Here is a 27,920-nt window from a genome sequence, read left to right as displayed (position 1 = left end):
AAGTGAGGTCATTAAGGTGGGATCCTAATCCGATGGGATTGGTGTTCTTGTAAAAAGGAGGAAGAGACACATGAGCGCTTTCTTGCTATGTGTGCACAGAGGAAGGGCCATGTAAGGACGTAGTGAGAAGACAGCAGTCTGCAAGCTGGGAGCACAGTCTCTTCCAGAAGCCAAATTAGCCAGAACCTTGATCTTGGACTTCTAGCTTCCAAACCTGTGAGAAAATAAATTTCTGATGTTTAAGACACCCAGCCTGTAGTATTTTCTTATAGCAGCCCAAGCAGACTAATACACACATATATAAACAAATAAGTGCAGGAGTAAATACTGCTTTAGAAAATTTTAAAAGTCCTGCATCCCTAGATCCCGCTGCACATTTTTGAAAACTGTCGACGGCTGTCTATCTTCGTAAGGATCCAACTCTATTGCCAAGGCAGTTTGCCTGCCCCAGAAAACCTTACAGCCAGGCCTTTGCCGATTATGATGGGAAGTAGGTGGTTGTGCACCTGCCTAAATTGTTTGTTAAACTAAGAAGAATACAAGCAGTGTATTAAAGAGTCAGCTCAGCTCTACTGTGATCCTGAATGACTTAGAACCAAGACCGGCAGATTATCAACAGAGCTAGATCTGGTTGCTGTGAGTCTGCAGTTTGGTATGCCAGCACAGCCTAGCTCTCACTGCAATGCATTTGCCCATGGACAAGTTCCTGATTAGCCCCTGAGCCCTCCCCACCCAGTGTCTTTCCATCCCTGTCCCCTACAATTCATTTTCCAAAGAGTGGCCAGAGTGACCAGAAGAAATTTCTCTTCTCCTTGGGCTTATCATGAGCATCTAAAATAAACCCGAAACCTTTTACATTGGTGTATGAAGCATTACGTGGCCTGCCTCCTGCCTTCCTCTCTGCCTCTGGCTCCTACCCACCTTCCTGTCACCCAGGGCTCCCCAGGCACGCTGGTTTTCTCTTGCTTCTTCAGTCATGCCAGCTTTGTCTGACCTTTGAGTCTTTGAACTAACTGTGCTTCTGCCTGAAATGCTCTACCCCCATCTTCACATAACTGACTATTTTGTCATTCAGGGATCCACTTAAATGTCACTTCTTCAGGGATTCCTTCCTTCCCCACCCAGGCTAATGCCATCCCTCTCCACCATATCACCCTGTTTTCATTTTCTATACAGCACTTCTATCTGCTTGATTTGTTGTCATTTTCTCCCGACCACAGTGTAAACTCTGTGAGTGATGGAACCCTGTCTTTCTTATACCCTGGTTACTCCGGCACCTAGAACAGTACCTGCCACAGATGGGCTTTTAAGAAATACTTGTTGAATGAATGAACCAGTGAACAAATTGGCAGGTCGGAGTGCCAGATCCAGAGCAAGCAGTCATGCCAGGCCCATCTCCCGCAGCACTCATACTCCGTTCCCATGTGCTTAGTCACATGGGTCCTGCTCTTGACAGAGAGGCCCCCTAGGGGCTAGAGACACACTTCCTCAAAAGTCCAGCTGCCATTGCTTATCTAGTAGATTAGCTAATTGACATCTATCAAAAGTTAAACCCAATTTCTGTGAATAGGGCATCTTTGGAAACTTTTTGTCTTTTGCTCTCCCCAACAGGCATCAGCCCCTTGTCACATCAGTTTGCCAGTTGCAGTAAACCTTATGGCCAGATCTACATTAATTGTGACAGAAAGTAGCTGTATGCCTGAACTATTTATGTGTTAAATCAGGGGGTATCCTGATTAAACTCTTACTGCATTCTCTTGTACAATCTTGCTAGAAATCCTTGGAGGGTAGGTACTATGGTGATTCCCATTTCACAAAAGAAGGTAGCCTTGTCTAAGATTGCATAATCGTAGAATTGTTCACATAAAATGAGAAAATTGGGAAACAGAATTGTTCTTAAACACTGTCAGTTCATTATGCAAGGTTTTAGTTATCTAGTCAGTAAACCAATAAACAATGACTTTCTTTAGTTATTAATATGACATAATATTTGTTCTCTGAACAGAATTTAGCTGCTCATTCACCTTTTCTTGGCAAGTTAAAAATCTCCAGGATCTTGAAATTTTTTCTCCTGTTTTGTAGGCACTGATTTAGGAAGTCCATTTAGATGGGCAAGGGAAGCTAGATGCAGGTAAATAGAATTTAAGAGGGGAACTGAGTGTTTGTCAAAGTTAAGAATTTCTTATTAAGGATCACTAATCCCTTTTTGTTGTAAAGCAAAAAATTAAATCACTGTTCTGTCCTGCTTTGGTTTACTTTAAAAGCATAAGAATGTATTTAGAGATAACTTATATTAGTCAAAATACTAAAATAACACAGTTCTTTTGGAATTTTAGTATGTTTTGAATGTTGTTTTCTGGGTAGTAAGAACTTTAAAATAATATCATTATCTAACCCCAAGGAAATAACCACAGCCTCCTACAAAATAAAAGTAAAAGCAAACAAAAAAGCTTTTATTTAATTTTAATCATAAATAAGTGCTTTGATTTTGATTCAGAGACTCTAAAGTATGCAGAATTTCATTCCAAGAGTTTTGACTCTTGACAATATTTTACTCTATTAGCATTCAGAGCAAAATCACTCAAGAGATACCAATGTTCTCAGAAACAATTTCTTTTTTTTTTTTTTTAAGATTTTATTTATTTATTTGACAGAGATAGAGACAGCCAGCGAGAGAGGGAACACAAGCAGGGGGAGTGGGAGAGGAAGAAGCAGGTTCACAGCCGAGGAGCCTGATGTGGGACTCGATCCCATAACTCCGGGATCACGCCCTGAGCCGATGGCAGACGCTCAACCGCTGTGCCACCCAGGCGCCCCAGAAAGAATTTCTTTTCTTAAATCAGAAGGAAAAAAATTCCCTGTGATTTCCTTCATTAATACACAAAACAACCAATTCTCTTTCCAGCCAACTCTGTTAGAAGTTCTTCCTCATACTAAACTGAAGTGTGCTAAGTTGGTCACCCTATAATTTCTACCCATTTTTCTTCTTTCTCTTTTTTGGAGGAACACAGAATAGATGCACTGCGTAAACATTGTGACCTCTTTAGTATTAAAACCTTTCAGATTCTTCACTCACGTAGTAAGGTCCTCTTTCTATTCTTTTGTTTTCTTTTGTTCAGCCTGCTAAATGCTTTCCTTCCCTTAATTCATCATTCAACATAACATTATTTTACCGTCTTCTTTGGGATGGACCCCAAATAACAATGACCCTATGATTGTGTTGCCCAGATGGATGACAGTTCTCTAGAGATGGTCAGAAAAGTGAAAGAAGATTGGGATTATTATGTGGAATGTATATTTGTACTAATTCCGCCAAAAGTTCCACTAACTTTTGGGGGGAGTAAAGCCACATTGTTGACTTTTATTGAGCTTGAACTTAATCTAAAGCCACCTTATCACATGAAATGCCTTTAAACTAGTTAGTTTTCTTTTTTTTTTTTTCTAATTTCTAGCTTCTCTAAGCTTCCGTGACCTCTATTTTTAATTAAAGGTCATGAACTTGAGTGTTTAGTAGATATGCCCAGATTTGGAGGTGCAAAGGGCAAATATCAACCAAGGCTTGTCAGTGTGAAGTCATAAGCTCTATTCCAAGTCTAAGTGTCTTTTTAAAACCAACCTGACTTCAGTATTGGCCTGTGGTATGAGTTTTGTGTCCCACCCCCTGCACCTTCGACTCTCCCTCCTCCTCCCCCATTCCATCTTCTCTCCTCATTGACACTGGTTCTTGGCCTACACTGGAGACTGTTTAAAATTTAAAACACTTTGGATTGCATGAAGTCTGCAGCATGGGTCCAATTCTTTTATAAAGATTTCCCTCTCTCACCCTTGCCAGCCCACATAAGCTACTACAATAACAATCTAAGTATTTGGCTTTCCAAAAAGCATCTTATAGTCTCATCTGTTGTCGAACGGGCACAGAAATCAGGACCAACCTGCTAAAGTAGTTCTATGTCCCTCCAAGGTAGAATATGGCTCTTCACTCCGTTTTTGACTCTGTGGGTTGGGAGGGGACAGGATAGCTTCTCTCTTTCTCGTTGGTATCCCCTTACCTCATAAAGATGTTGAGTAGGTATTTGTTGAAAATTCAACAATACTTATTTAATAAGTAATTAATTTAGAGAGATAGAAACAAGATTAAAAGAAAAAAGGAAACTCTGAAAATGGGTTGGTACAATGACTTTAGAAGTCTTCTGTTCTCTTAATGTAGTCAAAAGTGCAGAGAATTAGGAACCCGGAGACTGAGGTTCTGCCAGTGGAGGAAGTAATCAAAGACATTTTAGAGCTGAGGTAATAAGGAGATAACATCTGCCATAAGGTAATTTTCGAACTAAATTTACTCTTGTTGTATATGCTTGTAAGTGTTAGGTTTTCAAGTACTGTGGAAGTGATTTTGAAAATCTTTGGTCATGAAAATACATCCTTTAGTAAATCTTACATAGCCAACATAAAATGATTCAGCCCTTTGTTTAGATAAAAATACATATTAATCTCTTCAGTATTTACAATGGCAAAACAAATTTGTTCATCTCATATTTGACATTTAAAAGTGCAGTTCTAATTTTGACCTTCTACATAATGTCTGTACTGCATGCACTTGTTAGGAAATTAAAGCTTGAATTGGGCAAGATTCAGCTTGGCCCAGAAACTACCATGAACGGGGGCGCCTGGGTGGCACAGCGGTTAAGCGTCTGCCTTCGGCTCAGGGCGTGATCCCGACGTTACGGGATCGAGCCCCACATCAGGCTCCTCTACTATGAGCCTGCTTCTTCCTCTCCCACTCCCCCTGCTTGTGTTCCCTCTCTCGCTAGCTGTCTCTATCTCTGTCAAATAAATAAATAAAATCTTTAAAAAAAAAAAAAAGAAACTACCATGAACGATTCATTTGGAATTTGATTGAGACAAAGACTCAGAATCTAACTTACGAATATACTAACCAATGCTTTTGGAACAAGCTCAGGGAACCAGACCCATTTGAGGAACTTTTCCCAAATGTGCATGAATCTCCTGCTCTACCCATTGATTTTGATGAAGTAGGTCTGGGTTGGACCCCTGGCATCAGTATTTTTAAGAAAAGAAAAGAGAAGAGAAAAGGAAAAAATTGTAAAAAGCTTCCACGAGCAATTTTGTTATGCCTTCCAGTTCTGACTCCCTGTAGAGTCAACAAAACTCTCTATAAATTAAAAAGTAATTTCTGGATTTTATTAGCCGCCTCCCTCAGCTCCAAATTCAAACTCAAAAGAATGCCTTCAATGAGTTTTGTTTTCCTTTTTTTCTTTTATATACATTGAAGATTGCTACTAGACTAATTCATTTGAACAGTGTTCTAGTATCTTCTATAAATCCATATTTGAAGTTGTCTGTTACACCTTATATAAGTATGATGTGGTGAATTTCATAATAGCTTATATTTATTGAGTATGTATTATGGCGAGGCACATTCCATACCTTATAATGCATGAAGCTTCACATCAACCTTGCCAGGTGGTATATATTACCCTCCTTTTACAGATAAATAAACAGTCCATTCAAGGTAAGTTTCTTGCACTCAGTCATAGGCAAACCTAGATCTTCCTATAACTATTTAAAGCTCGTACTCCTTCCTCTTTTCTACACTGACAAAACCTTTCTCTGGCAATAAATACGTATATTTGCTTAAAAGTTATATGCCCCAAAATGTATGTCTTTTTGCTTCGATGTCATAATATTAGCTCCAGTTTGATCCCAGTGTTAGTCATCAGCATATTTCAGGTGTCTCATATCTTGATACATCTTATTTTGTAGCTCTGAGAAAAGATTAAAACTGTCATTATTGATTCTATATGTAATATATTACATTATATGCATATTCCACATGATTAAAAAGTGATGTTATTTACTACACATTTAAAAATATTTCAGTTGCACATTTTATAAAATAAATCACTGCTTGAATGAGACAAAACTTCTGTTTATTGACACAGAATATAGCTAGCACAGTAAAGGTTAAAAAGAACTTGGTTTAAGGGAAAAACAAAATCATATATTTATATTAGAGTTACAGAAAAAAAATGAAAATCCTTATCTAGGACGATTGCAGCTTGAGGGAATGCAGTTTGGTGTTATGAACAATATCCATTGCTCATTGCCACAGTGGCATGTAGATTTCCAGTTGCCAGTAGATTTGCATTGTTTATTTTGGCCTAGGGGATAAGCACACTCCCTATAGTTTTTTTTTAAAGGGATAATCATTAGTTTTTTCAAAGGGCTTCTGGTAATAATTCAGGTTGCAGAAGTTATAATAGTTTTTGTTTCCCATTTACATCTTCTAATGACCTGGGATAATAAATTAGAACTTAAGATTTGTGCTGCATTTCAAATTTTAATGAGTGGAAATATTGGAGAGCTGTAGAACTTTATGAACACTTTCTACCTTTGTTTTGTTAACCATGGTTGCTGTGCTTGATAATATGATATGGATAATGCAGTGGTGAAAAAATCTTGAAAGACATCTGACAGATTGGACAGAAAGAAGCAATAGACCAGATAGGTCAGGGAAACATGGCAGATGGTATTTTGAAAAAGTGAGACAAATCCAGAATCCACTAAGTAGTTTGCATAGGGTTCACTTGTTAATTGAATATTTAAGGCTATAATAACATTTTATATATTTTAGATAGCTAATAAAAATTATTAAAATCTTTCATTTTGTATATATTTAATCAGTTTTGCACTTAACATCATTTTACACTATATCAGTTTTCAAATACTTAACATTGTATAGAAGTAGAAGAAATCCTAGAACTGCAAAAGACCTTAGATCTGTTCTAATACTGTGCTTTTTAAAGATGAGGAAATTGATGTCCACAAAGTTCATTTGAAGAGCAAAGTACACACATTTCCACATGTGCTCTCTTGCTTGTATGTGCGCTCTTGTGCTCGCTCGCTCTCTGTCTTTCCCTCTCTCTCTCACACACACACACACACTCAACGCACACACGCACGCACACATGGACAAGTTGCTGGCTTCACATACAGATCAACATCACTGTGAACATTTGTATAAATTAGAAAAAATCAAATAGGTATTAATTGAACCAATAGACATATTTTAACTTTTTCTCTTCAAAAAGGAAAAGAAAAATGTACTTCTAGAGTCTTAAAACTTTAAATGAGGAATTGTATGAAAATCAGAAAAAGTTCTAAACTATTTTAACTCATTGGGATAAAAACATAGATGTCTAATGATTTCAAAAGAACTATTTTTAAAACCTCTGAGAATTATGATTACAGCAAGACAGCTAAATTAACGAGCAAAGTCAGAATTCCTCACAATATTCTCTTCAGATACTGAGATTTAATCCAAGCCTTATATTTGTCAGCTTTGTATTATTAATAGATTCATATCAAAGAACTAGTCACAGGGATTCTCTCTGTTTTAAGTCTATGAGAACCATCACTAGCGTGCACTGACAGATGTTAAAGAATGTCTGTGGAAAGAATGTCAAAAACCTCTCCAAAGGAAAGTCTTTAAACCATGTCCTTAATAAAGAAATGCAAAACCAGATTTAATTGCCCTTTTCCTAAACAGCTCAGCCATGCAGGCTCATTTACTACAGCATATGGTCTGAGAAAGCGCACAGTGGAAGAGAGCAGTCATGGTGAAGGCTGGGATTGAATCCATTTAGGCTGGAGTTCACAAAGATCAGTCAGAGGCAAGCACTTGAAGATAAAAGAAAGAAACCCACCAAGAAGTAGAAACACAGGCTATTTTTATTTTGAATGTACTCATTGGAGACATCCTATTTGCCTTTCAAGACAGCAGTAAACAGTGGTTTTAGTATAAAATATAAGATTTCTGAAAAAACTAATATCTGGGATGTTTTTCCTAATTTAAAAAAAAAGTAAAAAAAAAAAGAGACAAAATTACATGAAGCCACAGAGATTTTTTTTCTGATCTTATTATTTGTTACCACTGAAAGTAATCATTTTTCTAGTGGGGGAACAGTCGAAATAATGGGTTAGATGACAGTAATATAGCCTATGTTTTATTTAAAAGGGAAGACATATATAAGCTTATATGGAGTGGTAAATTCTTACCACCCCTAAAGGGATTAAGTTTATAGTTCTTGCCAGAAGTCACAGGTAATTGAGAACTTGAGAAAAGGAAGAGGAAAAAAAAAGCCTGTGAATCCTTTCATACCACTTTGTGGCATTAGGCAAGTGATTTTATTTCCATGTATCTTAATTTTATTCCTGCAGTATGGGGGAAGCTCTCTTTATGGAGAACTTAATTATAACCTCAAAATATCTAATAAGACAATTCATTTGCTATGGGTCTAGTACAATGTCACACACAGAACTGAGGAAGAATACAAAAGGTAACAGAAAGGAAAGACATGTTTGAGGGGTTAGTAATGGCAAACAGGTATCTGACTTTATTATTGCTGAATCTAGTTGGTGGTATTTATTGTAACAAATTAGTTCAAAGTGCTGTTTCCTGCAAAACTAGCCTTTTTGCCTCAAAGTATATTTTATATATTGTGGGACAAGTATGCTTACTTGTCAATTTGAAGTGGTCTAGAGCTGCACTGTGATGTGGTTTTTTTAAATTTTAATCTAAATTAAATATAATTTAAAAGTTCATTTCCTTACACTAGCTGTATTTAAAGTGCTCAGACCTTATCTAAAGTGTTTCTGTTATCACAAAAAGTTATGTTGGGCTGTGGTGTTTGTTATTATTGATATTTTAGTTAAGTTTTTATCAGTGCATTTCACTGAAAGATAAGAACATAAATCATGTATTTTAGATGGCAGGTATAGAGGGGACTGATCTTCTCCCAATGCAAAGAGTAGGGCAAAGGTTAAACTATAAAGAGGATACACTTACCACGTGTATCAAAACACAAAAATGAAATGGCTTGTTTATGGTGATGTGTTTTTTCTGAAAGAGTGAACATTCTGAACAAAGTCAGTCTTCTATTCACTTACACAGTAATCACACTTTTGGAAATTTAAACTTTTATTTAAGAAAATAACTTGTTATCTTTAGCAGATATAGTCCTAGGCTTAGCTAATTATAAGTAGGTTTTCCACCCACATCAGTGTCTAGCACAGATGCAGGACAACTGTGTTGTGCAGAGAGTTCTGTATATTACAGAAAGTCTGCATTCCACCCACCCTCTGCTAAATGTCAGCCTCATCATTGTGATAACCAAAAGTACCTCTAAGTATTTCCAACACATTTTAGAAAACCTGTGCTCTATGGTGGGCCCAATCTTCAAGACCGTGGGCCTGTCCAGCCTCTTAAGATAATCATCTTAAACCTATTTCTTTGTTGGATACTTTTTATTGATTTGTCTTTTTCTTCCATATTTTTTAAATTGAAAACATTGAATTCTTCTTTTAACACCTGTCCTTATTCACTCCTAATAGGGTAGACTTAATTAAGTGACCAAGGATAATAAAAGAAAAATTTTTTCTTTACATTTATTATGGATTTAAACTTATATCCCTTAGAAACTAAAACTGTATGCCTTTGTATGGCTTTGCGCATTAGCTCATGAGCTTGTGCAGGAAAGTCCTGGGTTTCCTTAAGAAGCACTTCGGAAATAAAACAGAAGTAATTATCACAGGGCCATGATGTGTCAATAAAATGAGAACCCATTTCTTTTCCTTCAAGAAAGATAAACAGACTTAAAATCTAGAGCAGGGCTGCTTAATCTTAGAGGTCCATGGATGGCCTTCAGGTCATCTGTGAAACCCTTTCACACTGTAGCAAAATTTTGTTATGGGTATCTGCACAATTTTTAGAAGAGTGCATTGATAACAATCAAAAAAATGAGGGAGAACTGGATAAATAAAAGAATAATAAAACCCCATTATAAAAAGAAGACAGAGGAGACAGATTCAGGTTTAGAAAAATCATGATGGGGGTGGTTGATTAGGTTAGAAGTTAAGGCTACTGTTGAATTTAAAATTAAGCTAAAGATTGCTTCTTGGAAGAACAAATAATGAATCTATAGAAATTGTTATCTACCTCTTCTAAGAAATGGTATGTGCTAAAAAATACAAGTAGATTCATAGAAGGCTTAACTCCACCAAAAGTTAATGAAGCAAGAGAGATACAGAGAGGTAAAATGAGACACCTTTTCCTGCCGCTCATGCTTCCTGAGCCCCTCCCGAAAAGAGGATGAGAGTAGATAAATCACTGTGACCCTTTTGTGACTGACAGTATATGTGGTTTTCTTGTTTCTAGTTATGTTGTGGTCAGTGCTGGGAAGTGCGGACCATTCACTGTGTAGTTCTCTGAATTTTACTTGCTTTTGTTCGAAACTATTTTGCCTCACATCCTCATTGGAAATTCAACATTCATGTCAAAAGAAATGGTTTTAATTTTTGTAGAACGTTTTTGTTATACTGTATTTTACGAGAAGAGTGCTTATACCATTAAAATAAGTAAAATTTGAGTCAAAGCAAATATGGGAAGAAAACCCGCCTCCAAATTTCCCTTGTGTAGGAATCTTCTTTTGATTCAGTTGTAACTGCAGTGCTCTTGTGCTCTGCATCACTCCAAAATTGAGGATCGGTTTTTACTGGGTTGGTGTTGATGATGATGATGCTGGTGGTGGTGGTGAGTGATGTGATAGCTAACATTTGTGAGCATTTATAAGGGCTCGGCATGTGTTAATTTATTTCATGCTCACAAGAACCTAGGACATGGGTTCCCATTTTACAAATGAGGACACTGAAACAGAGATAAAGTAGCTCAGAGTTTCATGTTTATTTATAAGTGATAAAACCGTGCACATGTCTAGTTATCTGACTACAGAGCCCATGTTCTCAATCACTACATTGGTTTTTCTGGGTTTTTATATTTAGGCCAAAATCTTTGCATAAAGTGACCATTTAAAGGCTGCATAAACAATCTGAGAAAAGAGTTTACTGGCATATTCATTTTTTGTTTATTTTTTTAAAGATTTTATTTATTTGAGAGAGTGCGAGAGCGCTAACAGGGAGGAGGGGCAGAGAGAGAGGGAGAAGCAGACTCCCCGCTGAGCAGGGAGCCAGACTGGAGGCTTGATCCCAGGACCTGGAGATCATGACCTGAGACAAAGCCAGATGCTTAACAGACTGAGCCACCCAGGCGCCCCTGGCATATTCATTTTAAATCTTGTTATGTGGAACAATGGAAACCCAAATGGGAAGACTAACTAACATTAGTGATTATCAAAGACTACAATACTGAAAGGTTCACCTCGAATTACATTGGAAGAAATGGAGTTCTCCGAAATACATTAGTTATTTCTTTTTTTTTTCCTTTAATAAAGTGTTTCAAAGTTAAAGCAAGGTTAAACTCCATATTAATTGCATGGCCGCTATTTCTGTTGGAGAAGTATGCTGATCTTTCCATGTCCTGGATCTTCCAGAGCAGACAGTCTGAGTGTAGGGGAGGCAGCCCCACTCCAGGCATCAGTGGGCTTTGTTCAAGGAACTCTTTTTTAGGTGCATTTCTCCATTATACATTCCCGACTTTTTTTTTTTCTTTCTTTCTTTCTTTCTTTCTTTCTTTCTTTCTTTCTTTCTTTCTTTCTTTCTTTCTTTCTTTTTCTTCTTTCTTTCTTTCTTTCTTTCTTTTTCTTTCTTCTTCTTTTTTTTTTAATCTATCTGAATTACCCTAAGAGACTCTTGTCACTTATGGAAAACATCTGTTACTCTGAAGCTTGTTAATGGTGGCCACAAAGTTTTGTCACAGGTCCTCATTTTAGTGGCCTTTTGTATTTATGTACACTGTCCTGTCCTCCTGCACTTGACTGTATGTAACAAACGTAATTCTAGGCCAGATTTTCTCAAGTGGTGACTAGAGGAGCCTGAGTCAGAATCACCTGAGAAGCTTGCTAAAAAGGTAAATTCCTAAGTTCCACCTCAGATTTGCCAGCTCACTCTCAGGGTTGCTTCCCTCCATTTGCGTTATTAACCAGTACCCGAGGTGTTTCTGGTACACTGGAAGGTGTGGAAACCACTGTTCAGAGAGCTACATTATGTGAAATGTCTTCATGGTACTATAAGGGACAGATATGAAACCCTGCCCGTAAAGATCTTATAGTCTGAGAAAGGAGATAACACGTGGAATTAACTGTAATAATAAGAGTAAAAATGAAGTACCATAAAAGTAGAAACAGCTACTCTAGATAGCAGAAGTAAGAGAATCTTTTAAAGGGTTTTTTTTATTTTGTTTTATGTAGTGCACAATGTGTATATTTGGATAATTCTTCTTTCAACACACATAAAGGCCTGCAGTTTGCTTTTCATCTCCATTTCCATCTCACTGGGTAATTCCCAGAATTTCCATACTTTTTAGAGATGAAGGCAAAGCTTTCATATCATTAAAAGCTACTGCATCTGGGTGACATAGTTGGTTAAGCTTCATACTCTTGGTTTCAGCTCAGGTCATGATCTCAGGGTTGTGAGATTGACCCCTGCATCCGGCTCTGCCCTCAGTGCGGAGTCCGCTTGAGATTCTCTCTCCCTCTCCCTCTCCCCCATCCCACTCGTTCTCTCTCTCTCTCTCTTTCACTCTAAAATAAGTAAATCTTAAAAAAAAAAAAAAAAGGCTACCACATCTAAAAACGGGGACAAACTTTTGCCTTCCATAAATTACCAAGCATACTGGGCACCCATGGTGTTTCTGTTTTTATTTTAATTGGAGATTTTTGTTATTAATATGACAGACACAGAACCACTTATACTGTGAACTTCTTTACTATGACTTTGCCCAGAATTTCTTGTCCCTAGTGTTTGTGACATGTTCAACTGTTTTTATAAAAAGTCACTGTTCAGCTCATGATTAGTTTATAATCTGCCTATGAGTAATGCTCCTAAAAATAAGTAAAAAGAAATAAGCCAACAATGAACAATGGAAGAAGAAAACTAACATTTATTAGTCACTATATCCTAGGCATAGTCCCAGGCAAATTTCAGAGAGGTTAAGTAAAATGTACCAGTCCACACAGCTGCTAAAGCCAGGAAAATAGAAATTCTAGATCATCTGTGATCTGGTGGCTTTTATCAGCAAGTATCGTATTAATTTATTGACAGACATTTGAGTACCTGCTGCATCAGCATACTGGAAGGGTACAGAGATAAGCAACTGTGGCAGCTCTTGGGGGAGCATAGAGACTAATGAGAAGTCAGAGCATACGGATAACCAATACAAGTATGTGAGGGGCACTAACGTTTGCAGCCATATGCTAAGTGTTTTCAGCATATTATCCCATTTAACCTTCACCTGCAAAGTGGCTGGAATCACTGTTATTGTAGATGAGAAAATTGTGGTTCAGAGAGAAAGCAAGTTACCCAGGGTTACCCAACTAAAAGTAGCAGGGCTCAGATTTACATCCAGGTCTATGACCGCAAAACCTTTTTCTTCCATGGGAATTCCAGTGACAGACTCTTCGTTCTGACAAGAATATCAAGGTTCTCAGGAGCTGCATTTGATGTATCCAGTTCTACGTAGAACTTAAGAATCAGTGGGATAGATGATAAGTTCAAGCAGTGCTGGCAGTAGAAGCAAAGGTGCAGAGGTACAGAGGAACAGAAGTATGTGGGAATGGACACTGGGCTAAGATATGGAACCCATCTTGAGAAGCAGGCTAGAAACGTAGGCTCTGAGAAGATCACATCAGACCTCAAGCTTCAGCTAAGGGGTGACGAGACTTGAAGGGTTAAGTTCAAGAAATATCCGTTAATGAAATGAACTAAACTTACTAACTGGATGTTGCAGAAAAGGATGGGAGGAGGAGTCAACATGAATCAAAGCTAATTGGATGAATTACTGTGAGTCATGCTGTAAGGACAAATGAAATAAATAATCTGTTAGAACATAGGTTACAGCTCCAAGTAATATAGAAAATAGTGTTCAGCTTTACCTCGTTTGTGCACTAACCTTGTTTTCCCACTGGTTAATTCATACAATATGTCCTATAATTGCTGTTTTCTAAGAACATAAAGCTATGCCTCAATTACTATTCTAGGATATCTCTTTAATTTTTTAAACAAAGATAGAAAGTAGGATCTGTGCTGTCAAATGCACACTCATGTATCCATACATGTAAATATACATATAGAAGGACTAGAAAATATGACTTCACTATTTTACAGTTTTACAAAAGAACATTTACTTCTATAATCAGAAAGAAAAATATGTTTTTATAAAACCAAATAGCCTGGGATGCCTGGGTGGTTCAGTCAGTTAAGCATCTACCTTTGGCTTAGGTCAGGATCCCAGGATCCCAGGGTCCTGGAATCAAGTCCTGCATTGGGCTCCCTGCTCAGCGGGGAGTCTACGTCTCCCTCTGCCTGCAGCTCCCCCTGCTTGTATTCTCTTTCTCTGTCAAATAAATAAATAAATAAAATCTTAAAACAAAACAAAACAGAAAAAAACCCAAATAGCCTTCATGTTTACTTAATGGACCATTTATAAATTTCCTCAGAACACCTAATAGACGTTGTGTGGGGATTCTTTATTATATGGTCTACAAAATTCCTTTTCCAGTGACTTTTTTGGAGAACTTTGTTTCTTTACTTTCCATTTATGTAAATTATTTAATTTTAAAATTAACTTAGAATACTTAAAGGGCACAGGCATACCTCAGAGATAATGCAGGCTTGGTTCCAGACCACCACAAGGAAGCAGATATTACAATAAAGTCAGCCAAATGAATTTTTTGGTTTTCCAGTGCATGTAAAAGTTACATTTACATTGTACTTTAGCCTATTAAGTATGCAATAAAAACATTGTGTCTAAAAAAGCAATGTACAATTTGCCCTTGAATGATGGCAGTGGTTAGGGGCTCTAATCCCCATGCAGTTGAAAATCTGTGTGTACTTTTGGACTCCCCAGAAACTTAACTACTAATAGCCTACTGTTGACTGGAAACCTTTACTGATAATGTAAACAGTCAATTAACATGTATTTTGTATGTTATGTGTATTATATATACTGTATTCTTACAATAAAGTAAGCTAGAGAAAAGAAAATGTTACTAGGGCGCCTACATGGCTCAGTCAGTTAAGTGTCTGACTCTTGGTTTTGGCTCAGGTCATGATCTCAGGGTCCGTTCTGGGCATGGAGCCTGCTTAAGATTCTCTCTTCCTCTCCCTCTGCCCCTCCCCTGTTCCTGCTTATTCTTTCTCTCTAAAAAAAAAAACAACAAAAACAAAACAAAAGATAATGTTATTGAGAAAATCATAAGGAAGAGAAAATACATTTATAGTACTGTACTGTATTTATTGGAAAAAATCCACATATAAGTAGACCTGTGCAGTTCAAACCCTACTCAAAGGTTAACTGCATATACTTTAATTTAAAAATACTTTATTGCTAAAAACTGCAACCATCATCTGAGCTTTCAACCAGTTGTAATTACTGATCACAGATCACCATAACAAACATAATAATAGTGACAAAGTTTGAAACATTGTGCAAATTACCAAAATGTGACAAAGAGATATAAAGTGAGCAAATGCTGTTGGAAAAATGGCGGCAATCCACTCGTTCAACACAGGGTTGCCACAAACCTTCAATTTGTAAAAAAAATGCAGTATCTGCAAAGTACAAAGGGAAGCACAATGAAACAAGGTATGTCTGTCTGTATATTTAGATTTTTAAAGATTTTTGGATTTTAATCAGTAGCAATATTTTCATTCTCCTGCATCTTTTCGTAATGTTAGTATTACACTCTTAAAATACTTGATCAAGGAAGAAGGCAAATGAGTTTAAATTTTCATTTGGTATTATAAATATGATTTTATTGACCAAGGTAAGCCATCATGCATGTTATGGCTTTTATTACACTAATAACAGTGCAATTAAGCCCCAACACTAAGCTTCACATTTAGACATTTTTCCATTTTGCTTTTGTACAATTTCCTTTACTTTAAGAGCAGATTTTAACTTTAGAAGAAAAAAATGTATCTGGAAATCTTTTTTCCCCCTTGATGTCACTCTCTGATTTTAAAAAATGAGTGACATGTTAAAATAAATGTCAGTTTCAAGAATTGACTTGTTTGAATTTTGGTTTGGCCTGTGTTTTTATTTTGCTTATAAAATCTTTAAAAGTCTCCTTAAGATAAAAATTCTGATACATCTAAATTACTTTTCTGTCAAAAACAGCTATTTCTCAGATACTGGTATAAAGTTTTTTTTAAAAAAAGATGTATTAACTTCTTTATTTTGAGCCACCACATTAAAATTAGAATTTGAGTTTTACCTTAAACTAGTGGTTCATATTGTGATATGCAGAATTCATGGAATTGTTTTTCTTACTATTTAGGAAATACCAGAAGGGAACCAGAGTCCGGCTGCGGCTATTAGATCTTGAACTTACATCTAGGTTCCTGGGAGCGACTGCAGATACAACTATACTCGAGGCGGATGCGATTCTCTTAGGAGTCCAGGAGAGTAAAGACGCAAAATCCAAAGAGGAACATCGTGAATAAGAAACAAACTTTGCTTAGTGCATTCACTTCTTTTTTGTTGAACCCAGATATTCATCAAGAATACAATTAGAAAAATTGTGAATAAATGATTGAAAGAAGACATAATAAATGAAAGCTATAATTATAGCTCTTACTCGTTAGAATTTTCTTTAGCTGTTTCTCCCCTCTCCACCACCCCTTTTACACCCATTCCTTCTTTTGATTGGAGTAATATAAACTATTCTGAGAAATTCTGTCATTCAATTAATATGTTTTGAGAGTGCTTGCTGTGTGCCTGGCACTATTTGAAACAGCAGTAAACCTATTAGACAAGATTGCTTGCTTTGTGGAGTTTCCCTTTGATTGAGGAAAATAGAAAATAAATGGGTAAAATATATAGTGTGTTAGACAGTGATATGTGCTAAGGACAAAATAAAGCAGGGACGATAGAGGACCTGAATAGACATTTTTCCAAAGAAGGCATACAGTTGGCCAACAGGTACCTGAGAAGATGCTGAACATCACTATCATTACAGAGATGCAAATTAAACCACAGTGAAATCATCTCCCACCTATTAAAGTGGCTGTTATCAAGAAGATAAGAAATAAGTAAGGATGTGGAGAAAAGGGAAGCTTCTCGCACAGTTGGTGAGCATGTAAATTGCTGCAACCACTATGGAAAACAGTATGGAGTTTCCTCAAAAATTTACAAATGGAAATACCATATGATCTAGCAATTTCACTTCTGGGTATTTACCTGAAGAAAACAAAACACTAACTTGAAAAGATATCTGAACCCTCATGTTCTTTGCAACACTATTTACAATAGTCAAGATGTGAAAGCAACATTAGTGTCCATCAGTGGATGAATAGATAAAGAAAATGTGGCGTGTGTGTGTTTATATATATATATATATATATAAAATTCAGCCATAAAAAAGGAAATCTTGGCATTTGCGACAACATGGATGGACCTTGGAGATATTATGCTAAATGAAATAAGAAGAAGAAAGATAAGGTAGCATATTATCTCACTTATATGTGGAATCTTGGGGTGGGGGGAAGCTCATGGATACAGAGAACAGACTAGCACTAGTTTCCAGAGGTGGGAGTGGGGTGTGCAGAATGAGTGAAGGTGGTTAAAAAATACATACTTCACACTTTCAGCTATAAAATAAATAAGTCATAGGAGGTAATATACAGCATGGTGACTATAGTTAATAATATTGTATATTTGAAAGTTGCTAAGAGAGTAGATCTCAAAAGTTTTCATCACAGACAAAATTTTGTAGCTATGTATGGTGATAATGTTAACTAGACTTACTGTAGTAATCATTTTGCAGGAAATATCTAATTATGTTAAACACTTGAAACTAATACAATGTTGTATGTTAACTATATCTCAATAAAATAAAATAGGGGCGCCTGGGTGGCACAGCGGTTGGGCGTCTGCCTTGGGCTCAGGGCGTGATCCCGGCGTTACAGGATCGAGCCCCACATCAGGCTCCTCTGCTGTGAGCCTGCTTCTTCCTCTCCCACTCCCCCTGCTTGTGTTCCCTCTCTCGCTGGCTGTCTCTATCTCTGTCGAATAAATAAATAAAATCTTTAAAAAAATAAAATAAAATAAAATAAAATAAAATAAAATAAAATAAAATAAAGCAGGGAATGGGGTTGTGAGGTGTCAGAGTGACAGACTGAAATTTAAGTGTAGTGTCAATGGAAATCCTCACAGAAGAATCTGCTTTTTTGTAATGTATAATTTTTATTTTTCCACTGATTATTTAGACAAATCTCTCGTTGGGGCGCCTGGGTGGTTCAGTCGGTTGGGCATCTGACTTTTGGTTTCAGCTCAGGTCGTGGTCTTGGGGTCCGGGGATCGAGTCCAGGTATCGGTCTCCATGCTCAGTGGGGAGTCTGCTTGAGATTCCCTCCATCTCCCTCTTCCCTGCCCCATGCTCACAAGTGCTCTCTCTCCCTCTCTCTCAAGTAAATAAAATCTTTTTAAAAAGCTCTTTTACGAGCTTATCTTTTTAATTGAGGTGTAACTGACACATAACATTGTGTCAGTTTCAGATGCACAACATAATGCTTCAGTATTTGTATATATTGTGACATGATCACCACAGTAAGTCTAGTTAATATCTGTCACCATACATAGTTTCCAGGAATTCACTTTTGAATAATATCTGAAGGAAATGAGGGAGCTAGAGCTAGCACATGAGTATCTGGGAAGGAGTATTCTGACGGAGGAATGGCTAGTGCAAAAGGCTCTGAGGCAGGACTGTGCTTGTCCAGCTTACGGAACAGGGAGGAAGCCATTAGTAGCTGAGAGTAAGAGGAGTAGGAGCTGAACCTGGAAAGTAGGAGAGGCCTTATAGGTCCTGGTGTGGACTTTGACCTTTACTCTGAGATGGAGGGTCTTTGAGAATTCTGAGTGGAGGAGGGATATACTCTGACATTTTAGCAGGATCCTTCTGAGTAGATTGAAGACGAACAGCAACAGGGAGACTTATGAGGAGACTTGCAGGTAATCCAGATGAGAGGTGATGGCAGCTTGGATGAATGTGGTAGCAATGCAGGCAATGAAAAGTGGTTGCAATCTGGATATATTTTGAAGGTAGAAACAGTGGTATTTTCTAACACTGGATATGGATTAGGAGATCAAGAGACCAGTGAGAATGCCTTTTCATCTCTTATGACACCAATCTAAAGGCTACTTTTTAATCACTCAGGTTCCCAGTTATATTGGGTTGAATAGTGCCTCCCTCCAATTCATGTCCACTCAGAACCTATGAAGGTGACCTTTTTTGAAATAGAGAGTTTGCAGATGTAATAAGTTAAGATGAGGTCATGCTGGATTAAAGTGGGTCCTAAATGTAGTATGACTGTTGTCCTTATTTGAAGAGGCAAATTTGAACACAGACACACAAACACAGGGAATGTCATGTGACTACTGAGGCAGAGATTGTAGTTAGGCTGCCACAAGCTAAGGAATGCCAAGAATTGCTGACAACCACTAGAAACTAGGAGAAAGTTGTAGAACAGATTCTCTGAGGTCTCAAAAAGGGAACATCCCAGTGACACCTTGATTTCAGACTTCTGGCCTCCCAGACAGAGAATGGATTTATGTTGTTTTAAGTCACCCAATTTGTGGCAAGATGTTATGGCTGCCCTAGGAAACAGGTACACCAGGCATGTATGAGAAGTCTGACATCAGGCACCGATTTCCCAGCCTGACTCAGACAAAGCTCTGCATTGCTCCTATGCTTTGACTCTGTGATTCTACAGGCCGCCTGTATTGTTTCTCTAGTTTCCTCTGCTTCATGTAATATTCTTTCTTGCTTCACTTCTTTATATAGCATGTCCTCCATTTGCAGCCTTGATGAAAACCTCCATCAGGGTCTTAACCTAGAGAATCAGTCCCCCCAAACATCAGTCACCTAATTAAAATCACCCAGGTTTAAGAGGCGCCTGGGTGGCTCAGTTGTTAAGCATCTGCCTTCGGCTCAGGTCATGATCCCAGCGTTCTGGGATCAAGCCCCGCATCAGGCTCCCTGCTCAGCAGGAAGCCTCCTTCTCCCTCTCCCACTCCCCCTGCTTGTGTTCCCTCTCTCGCTGCCTCTCTCTCTGTCAAATGAATAAATAAAATCTTAAAAAAAAAAATCCAGGTTTAGATATCCAAGAAAATCAGTTTTCAGTGAACAGTCTTTTTTCCTTTAATATTAAAGTATTTGAATCAAGTCAGTACTATTTTTGTAAGTCAACTAATCATGCCAAACAAAGGAACAGAACGACGATCTCACAGCATTTGTGTCAGCTCAGGTCCTCTGGGAAGCAAACGGTAAGAGTAGGAAGTGCAACTCTGGGAGAAAGGTCTGTGAGGGATAAAGGGTGAAGGGGCAAGGTTTTATAGATTTTCAGGCAAGATTTGGTTGTGTAGACATTTACATATTCCCTAGCAGCTGAAATCTCTCTGATTAATCAAGAGTTTATGTCTTTGATCAATAAAACTTTAAAAGAATTTCCTCTAATAAATATTGACCATGGTATATCCTTAGAAAAATAGTAGATTATATTTTCTGTATATCCCAGAAATTTTTTCTAAATCCTAACCTGGCCTATACTGGGGAAAGCATTTTGTGTAGAACCCGTGTAGATGGAGAGATGCTGAGGAGAAAGGTGACAGCAGTAGAAACGGTGTGCAGAATATCTAGTGACTTGGCACTTTTGCTTATGCTTGTGTGAACTTATTGCAGATTTTATGGTTGAAGGGGAAGGTGAGACTCCACGGGAGGCCATGGGTGAGGCCATGGGGTTTGGAGAACGTAAGATAATGATTCCATGCCTCTGTGTGCCTCTGTGTATCTCTGCGATAGAGGTGAAAATTACGGTGTTTTGTCCCAATATACAAATAAATCCTGCTCAGACCCTAGGACAGGCCTTGTCTTTCATCTGGAGGGAGATGGCATTGGAATAGGAAATCGGCCTACAAACCGGACCTTACAGAGGGGAGAGAGAACGCCTGACTTTCTCTGGACCTTGACTGGGAGTCATCTAGATATGCTTGAGGGAACACTGGTGAAACAGAAGCCGTTCTCTATCTTGAGGCAGGAGGGCAGAAACAAAGCTGAAACAGACCCTAGGGTCCTATAAGAATGAGCAAGTCTTATCTAATTAGCTAAAGCTCTTTGTTATAGGTGAGCTCTGTGTCTGGTTCCCTTATGAACCATGGAACTACAGTCTTCCTTGCACATTACAGCCTCTTCTCAAGTGATCACCCAGTCCACACCGTAAGCGTCCATGACTGGTTACTTGCCACCTCCTAGGCAGGCTTAGAGAATTATTTAGAAGATAACCATTGTAATGTTAATTTACCTCACGTGAGTAAGTCTTGAATTTCTGGTTTACCAGAGGATCAAACTTTATAATCACTCTCCTTTTTAGGGCTTTTTGTGGAATGTCTTCTCTGGTTTTTCTAGTTCTTGCTCCATACCTATCAAATGACATTGAAGTTAGATTATGTGGAGGCTGATTATAATATCCATTTGATAGATTATCCAGGACTTTTTTTTTTTGGTCCATTAGTCATTTCAGATTTCATTAACACCTGCACCAGAGGGTGAATGGGAAAGGGAAAGGTGTTAAACAAAGATAGAAATGACTAATGGACCAGACTTTTTTTTAAACAAAATTATAGGCATGGAATTACTCTTAAATTGTCATCCATCTTGTGGTTCTGTTTGGAAATTTACTAGTATGTTGGGTATCACTAAATATATCTAAAAGATAGTTACGCAGTAACATAACTCAGACATACCATTATTTCTGAGCAATAAGCTTGCAGCATTTACCCACAGTCCTTGTCTCAGCTGCCTGCTAGAGTGGAATTCCCACTCCTTTTGGTATGGTTTTAAGAGTTGGGACATCATCTTTATCTACTGGCTTCTGTGGTATTTACTGCATCTAAAATGAAAGATTTTGCATTTAAATGTTGCCTGGAAAAAACACAATATCTTGCTTTCTTTTATTCATTCATTCGAAGTAATTATTGCTGTCATGGTCTCATGTGCATTGTTTCCAAACCATAATGATTTGAGACTTATAGAGCATGGTAAAAGAGTTGGATTGTTTTTTCAAGCAGGCAATTTTGTGAAGCAAATGTTAGTAATCTGAGCCAGTTTTTGGTTTCTAAAGATTTCATCTGTCCGCAGGATGATTTCAGGAGCCATATAGTTCCTTACCTGGAGTCTAAAACCCCATGTTTAAAATCCCGTTTTTCCATTTCCCACATGTAGAATGCAGGTGTGAGAATGTAAAATAAGTCACATTCATTCACAGAGTTTCCTACATCCTTTGGCTTAGAGCATCTCTAAGTTCTTTGTAATTTGTTTAAAAGAAACATTGGGGAAAAGTTACAGTCTTTTCAAATAAACTGCATGTTTCTCTTAGGAATTTTTACTAAAATGTGTATTTATTTTTAAAAACCAAATGATATGAATATAAGAAATGCAATACTGGGTCAGCCCAATGGTCTAACCAGCCTGTGGTTTCAAAGTCTCATAGTATTCCATTAATGTTGGCCTCAGAAGTTTGGGGATTTGTTTCAAACTCCCTGGTGTTTTGTTGTTTTTTTTTTTAATACACAAATCTGGATTTACCTTTCATAGATTAATCTAAACCTTTCATGAATTTACTTATATCTTCAGTGTACATCAGCTAAAGAAACAAGTTCCCCAATGGCAAGGGAACTACACCTTATCCATCCTGAGAGTATAGCAAGGGTTCTACTCTAGGGCAGTGAAGAAATGAGATGAATAACTCAATCTATCACAATTGTCCTCTTAGTCATAACTATTGACATCCCTCCCACATGCAAAACTCATTCACTCCCATCCTATGGCACTGCCTCCCACCCCCTAAAATCTCATTTAATCCTGGTATCTGCCAAAAGTCCAGGATCTTGTCATCCTTATCAATATAGGCCAGGTTTGTATTTAAAAATAATTACAGGGATATATGGAAAATATAAACTACTGTTTTTCTAATGATACAGCACAGTCAATATTTTATTGGAGAAAATTCTTAAAAAATTTTCTTGATCAAAACATTGCAAACTCTTGCATAATCAGAGAGATTTCAGCTACTAGGGAATATGTAAATATCTACCCAACCAAATCTTGCCCATAAAACTCTAAAATGTATTACTCAGTTGCCTGTCCCCAAAACATTTCCTGCTTTTTAAAATAGAGAATGCCGAACAGGATTTAAAGCTTTCCTTGATGACTCAGGGTTACCATTATGGAAAACAATTTCATGATGATGTGATTTCCTAGGGATTTTTAAGGTGGGTTGAGCTGCTAGTTCCTACTGAATGGCTCCAGAACTTGGCGCTCTTTGAATTTTTTTAACTTGTTACCTATCACCTCCCTTTGCTTATCTGCTGATACTTTGTGCTTATGTTGGTGTACCTGCTTCTAGTTCTTCCCTTGTCACTCTTAATCGGTATGAATCTAATTTGGGGTCATATACTAATTGACTCGCAACAACTATTTTTTTTTTTTTAGTTCTTCTGTTGGCTTTAAACATTTTTGCCACCTATTTTCTCCGCTGTCAGCTGCCACTTAATTGGTCTCTGTGTGCTTTTCTGTGCCTAACTTAAAAGCTTGCTTTATGGTAGTCTGGAAGAGAATTGAGAGTAATTGTGTAAAGCTGTAGAAATGTGCATAAATTTTGTGATATCTATTTCCTATTTTGCAGCCTTTTGTCCATTATTTTCAGAACTACGGCTGTGTTTTAGATGTTAAAAGTTGTTTCAGGGGCACCTCGGTAGCTCAGTCGGTTAAGTGTCTGCCTTTGGCTTAGGTCGTGATCTCAGTCCTGGGATCCAATCCCGTTTTGGTCTCCCTGCTCAGCTGGGGGTCTGCTTCTCCCTCTCCTCCCTACTAGTGCCCTCTCTATCTCTGTCTCTCTCTCTCTCTCAAATAAATAAAAAGATTTTTTTAAAAAAAGTTTTCAGTCTATCACTGAAATGAAAAGTTTTAGAAAGAGAAAACAAGAAAATAGACTTTGTAAAAAATCAATTTTAAGAGTGTCCTGATACAATTTCCTTGACCTTAAGTATCTAAAAAAGTAGTTGAAAGGATAGTTGGATTCATTGATTATTTCTGCTTTGAAGCCAATTAGTACTCTGTAGATTTATCTATTAGAGGGTCATTTATACATTCCTAATCAATTCTAAATATCTCCAAGAAAGGAATTGCTTTTTACTCATTTTTTTAACCGTCTGCTCCCAACACAGTGTAAAACACAGAGAAAATATTCATCAGTATTTGTTGAGAGTAATTTGCTTGATCCAGTGCCCATAATTGTACAAGATTATCTGTCAGTAAGAGAAAGGTTAATTGTTCTGCAAATGCTGCTCCCTCAGGTAGGAAGCAGATGTCTTCAGCAATGAGGTGGCACAAATCTAGATGACCTCCCATTTCTCTCTTCCTTTCTTCCAGTCTTCACACCAACTCCTCACCTCTGCTGCCACCCCATGATTTCGGAGTAAATGATGTTTCACCACCTTGTGTTAGAGCTTTGAACAAAAATTAAAAGATGATGCTACATGAACAGATTTCGTGCATCTAGATTTCAAGCATTCATCTGAGTCTGGTTCATATCTCCTGGTAATTTTATAGCAAAAAGCTGGTTGCTGGGCCCGTGTCTCCATGTTTAGCATTTTGCGGACCTACAGGGCAGGAATAGGAGGTGACTGTGTGTGTAACTCAAAAGGATGCCTCATTATTTTATGTAACTGTGCTCTTTTATCTCTCTGTTCATACAAACACTGAAGGATTCATTATATTCACTGCAGCCAGGAAAGAATTTCTTGAGTCTAAAGACTGTGGGCAGTTTGAGGAGACCGAAGAAGGGAAGGCGTAGAATTCCATTTTCCTTTTTTAGCCTCCTGGTTCTTTCATGAACTGCATGCAGGTCTTACAGACTCAATGCCCACTGCTTTCCTGCCTCTGAGTTCTTTTCCTTCCATCACTCATAGATATTGTTTACGCAAGTGTTGACAGGCAGCTTTTTCCTCAAGGATGCTGGAAAGATGGTTACATTGAAGCTAAACATTTGGCTCCCTGTCCAGTACCACAGAAAGTGGACAAAGGGTGCCTCTTAATCAAATTTGTCCTTACAAAGAGATAATCTCTGCTCTTTGGTTTGAGAACCACTCATATGCCCCCATTCTCATAGTAAGTGATGGCTTGTTAAACTTTCCTCCATGTATATACACAAAACAGTGTCACTCAAATAGAATGAATAATCACATTGTCCACATGGTAAAACTTCCATCAATTCCATCTGTTTCTTCTAATCCAAGCCCCACAGATTAAACTGTGACATAACAGGAGAAATATTTCTATATACCTAAAGATGAAAACACAAGCAGTGGAAACTATGACAGAGATCCAGCTAGACTCAAGCCTCTAACATTGGGCAGCCCTCTTACATGTACTTTCATGGAAAAGTTCTAGGGGTTTGTTCATTTAGTTACTTACTAGGACTTAAGAACAGAGAAGTAGATCTGCTCTTTGCAGTGTCCATTCTAAGTTACACTTAAAATAGTAACAGTGATTTAAAAAACATTTTTCAACAGTCATATATACTTTCTTAGCACCTATGTTGGAAGCTCTATGTTGGAAGCTACTCATTTTTCTGACCTCCAGTTCAGCTGTATGAGGCTGATTCCCCAGGGAATAGGTAAGTGAAGGCACCCGTACACCTTGTTTTTGTGGACTTGAAAGTGACATTTATTATAGTCATCACTTCCGGATGGGTATTCTGGCCCCACAATTTTTTTTCCAGTGGAATAACATTCAAAGATAATATTTCTGTCTCTGGCAAAGGTAACACCTTCTTTCTGGATCTAAACCCATTACCCTTGTTATGGTGATACAGAAAGTACAAAAGTATATAATTCTCTATCTTAAATTTATTAATGCCATGTCTGTGGTGTTTCCTGGTCAGTTATTTTTTAAAGTTTTTTTTAAGATTATTTAGAGAGTGAGCATGAGCAGGGGAGGGTCAGAGAGAGAGAGAGAGAATCTCAGCAATGTGGGACTCAGCCTCACAACCCTGAGATCATGACTTGAGCCGAAATCAAGAGCCAGATGCTTAACTGACTGAGCCACCCAGGTGCCCCTGGTCAGTCCTTTATGATGGCTTACCTCTGTGTTAGATAACTTACCAGTAATCTTTCACAGATCTTGTCTAAAAGGCACAGAAAAGTATTATGAATTTTAAAAATGACATTTTCTTACAGTACTTTTAGTGTATTGAGGTTACATTAAAAACCAAGAATATATATGTATAATACATTCCCCCCACCCTTAACACATCTCTCAAATAACGACTAAAGGATTGTTAAGTTTGTATCCTTTCTCAGTCTACTTTTATATTAATTTTATTAATTTAAAATGTTATTTTTTAAGGATCTATATCCTAATTCCCGTAGAAAATGAGTAACTCACAAAAAGTTCTACTTTCAATTAAATCACTGCTGAATCAGAGATTTATTTGTGCAGTAGAAACCCTCCTACCTGACTGCTTTGGGGCCTGAGTAATCTGAATATAAGCACCCAGATATTCCAGCACCCTTGTCTCTGCTGACCTAATGTTACTGAGGCTGCAGAATCACCCAGTGTAGCCTGTGCCTGGAAATGCTTCCAGCCAACCTCTCTCTACCTCCCCACCTCTCTTATCCCACTTCCTGCCGCCATGTCATTCAAGCCCCAGACAGTCTGGCTTAACCAGCTTTCCGGGTAGGCAGGACTCACTACAGGCATTTCCATTGTAATAAGTAATCAAAGGAAACAAACAGAATAAGCAGCAAATGGTAATATATTTTACAAGCAGGTATTATATATTCAATTTTTCTTATGACCTGTTGGATTTCTTTCCATTTTGTCCTAGTCTTTTCATTTTGGTTTGCCCATGTTTTAATATTCTCAAAATAGCTTATCTTGAAATCTTGCCTTCCGCTTTGTATAGAACTCAGAAGGAGAATGGCGCCTTTCTGAGAAGCCAAATAACTTTGTGTCATATTGTAACAAACAGAACCTTTAGTTGGGACCAAAGTATCACTATAGTTAAATGCTCTCCAGATGCCTGCTTTGCCACCAGAGTGTAAACAGATATTTTCCAGTCTGTATTTACCTCTTCAAAATTCAGCCCTTAAAAAAAAAAGGGGGGGGGCATTAAGAGGTTCTCGCCTCTAACTGTGGACAATTAGTATTTTCCTCCATTTAAGGCAACTAAGAAGGATTAGAACCCGGCCCGTCATTCTGGAAACTCTGTTGATTGGCTCGACAGTGTGAAAGTTCGCCAGGACTGTGTGGGGGAGGCTGCAACCCTGTACGCATTTCTGCTCCCTAGGGGCTTTCAGTGAGAGAGAATAAAAAATGAGAAACAAGTAGAAAAGCGGAAAGGTATAAATTAGCATAATCCAGCATGGGGATCATCTCTGATAATGTCTAAAAATTCTATAAATCCTCAGAGCTCTCCACAGTGGACTTTCCAGGGGCTCCTTGAAAGACACTGTGGACATAACATTTCATCTAGCACTGTTCTGGGGATGAGGAGTACGAGGCGGAACACGGCCCTGGTCTCCCTGAGCTTACACTTCAGTGGGGGAAACAGATAATTGTACACTTACTCTCAAAAATAAATTTATAAGCATAAATTTGGTAAGTTCCAGAAAGAAAAAGCTCAGTTTACATGGGAACGTAACTTGGTTTAGATTGGAGGAATGAGGGGAAATTGGGGCTGGGACAGGGAGAGAGGAAATATGGAAGAGGGAGAGGGGGCAGACATCTAGATAGAAGTACTGCTACATGTGAAGACCCAGAAGTGTGTGATAACTTGTCTGGTTGCAAGGACTGAAGAAAATGCTAATACGCAGAAGTGTCAGGACCATC

General features: G+C 37.8%; 1 protein-coding gene across 2 annotated transcripts in view; it reads left to right on the top strand.

Annotated features, from left to right (window-relative positions):
• MRPS28 (mitochondrial ribosomal protein S28) overlaps positions 1-24,587 on the top strand; it is a 114,349-nt gene extending 89,762 nt beyond the window's left edge. Inside the window, exon 3 of one of the 2 annotated variants that reach the window (XM_034668231.1) lies at positions 24,459-24,587. In XM_034668231.1, the coding sequence (XP_034524122.1) occupies positions 24,459-24,552 (94 nt within the window). In that variant the 3' untranslated portion in view covers positions 24,553-24,587. Of the gene's footprint in view, positions 1-16,310; positions 16,896-24,458 lie in introns of those variants that run through there. The other variant, XM_034668230.1, reaches the window with a different exon arrangement.
• Positions 24,588-27,920: the final 3,333 nt, after the last annotated feature.

This window comes from Ailuropoda melanoleuca, chromosome 9 (assembly GCF_002007445.2).
Source record: "Ailuropoda melanoleuca isolate Jingjing chromosome 9, ASM200744v2, whole genome shotgun sequence".
Classification (NCBI taxonomy): domain Eukaryota; kingdom Metazoa; phylum Chordata; class Mammalia; order Carnivora; family Ursidae; genus Ailuropoda; species Ailuropoda melanoleuca.
This window is presented reverse-complemented; position numbering and strand designations above follow the sequence as displayed.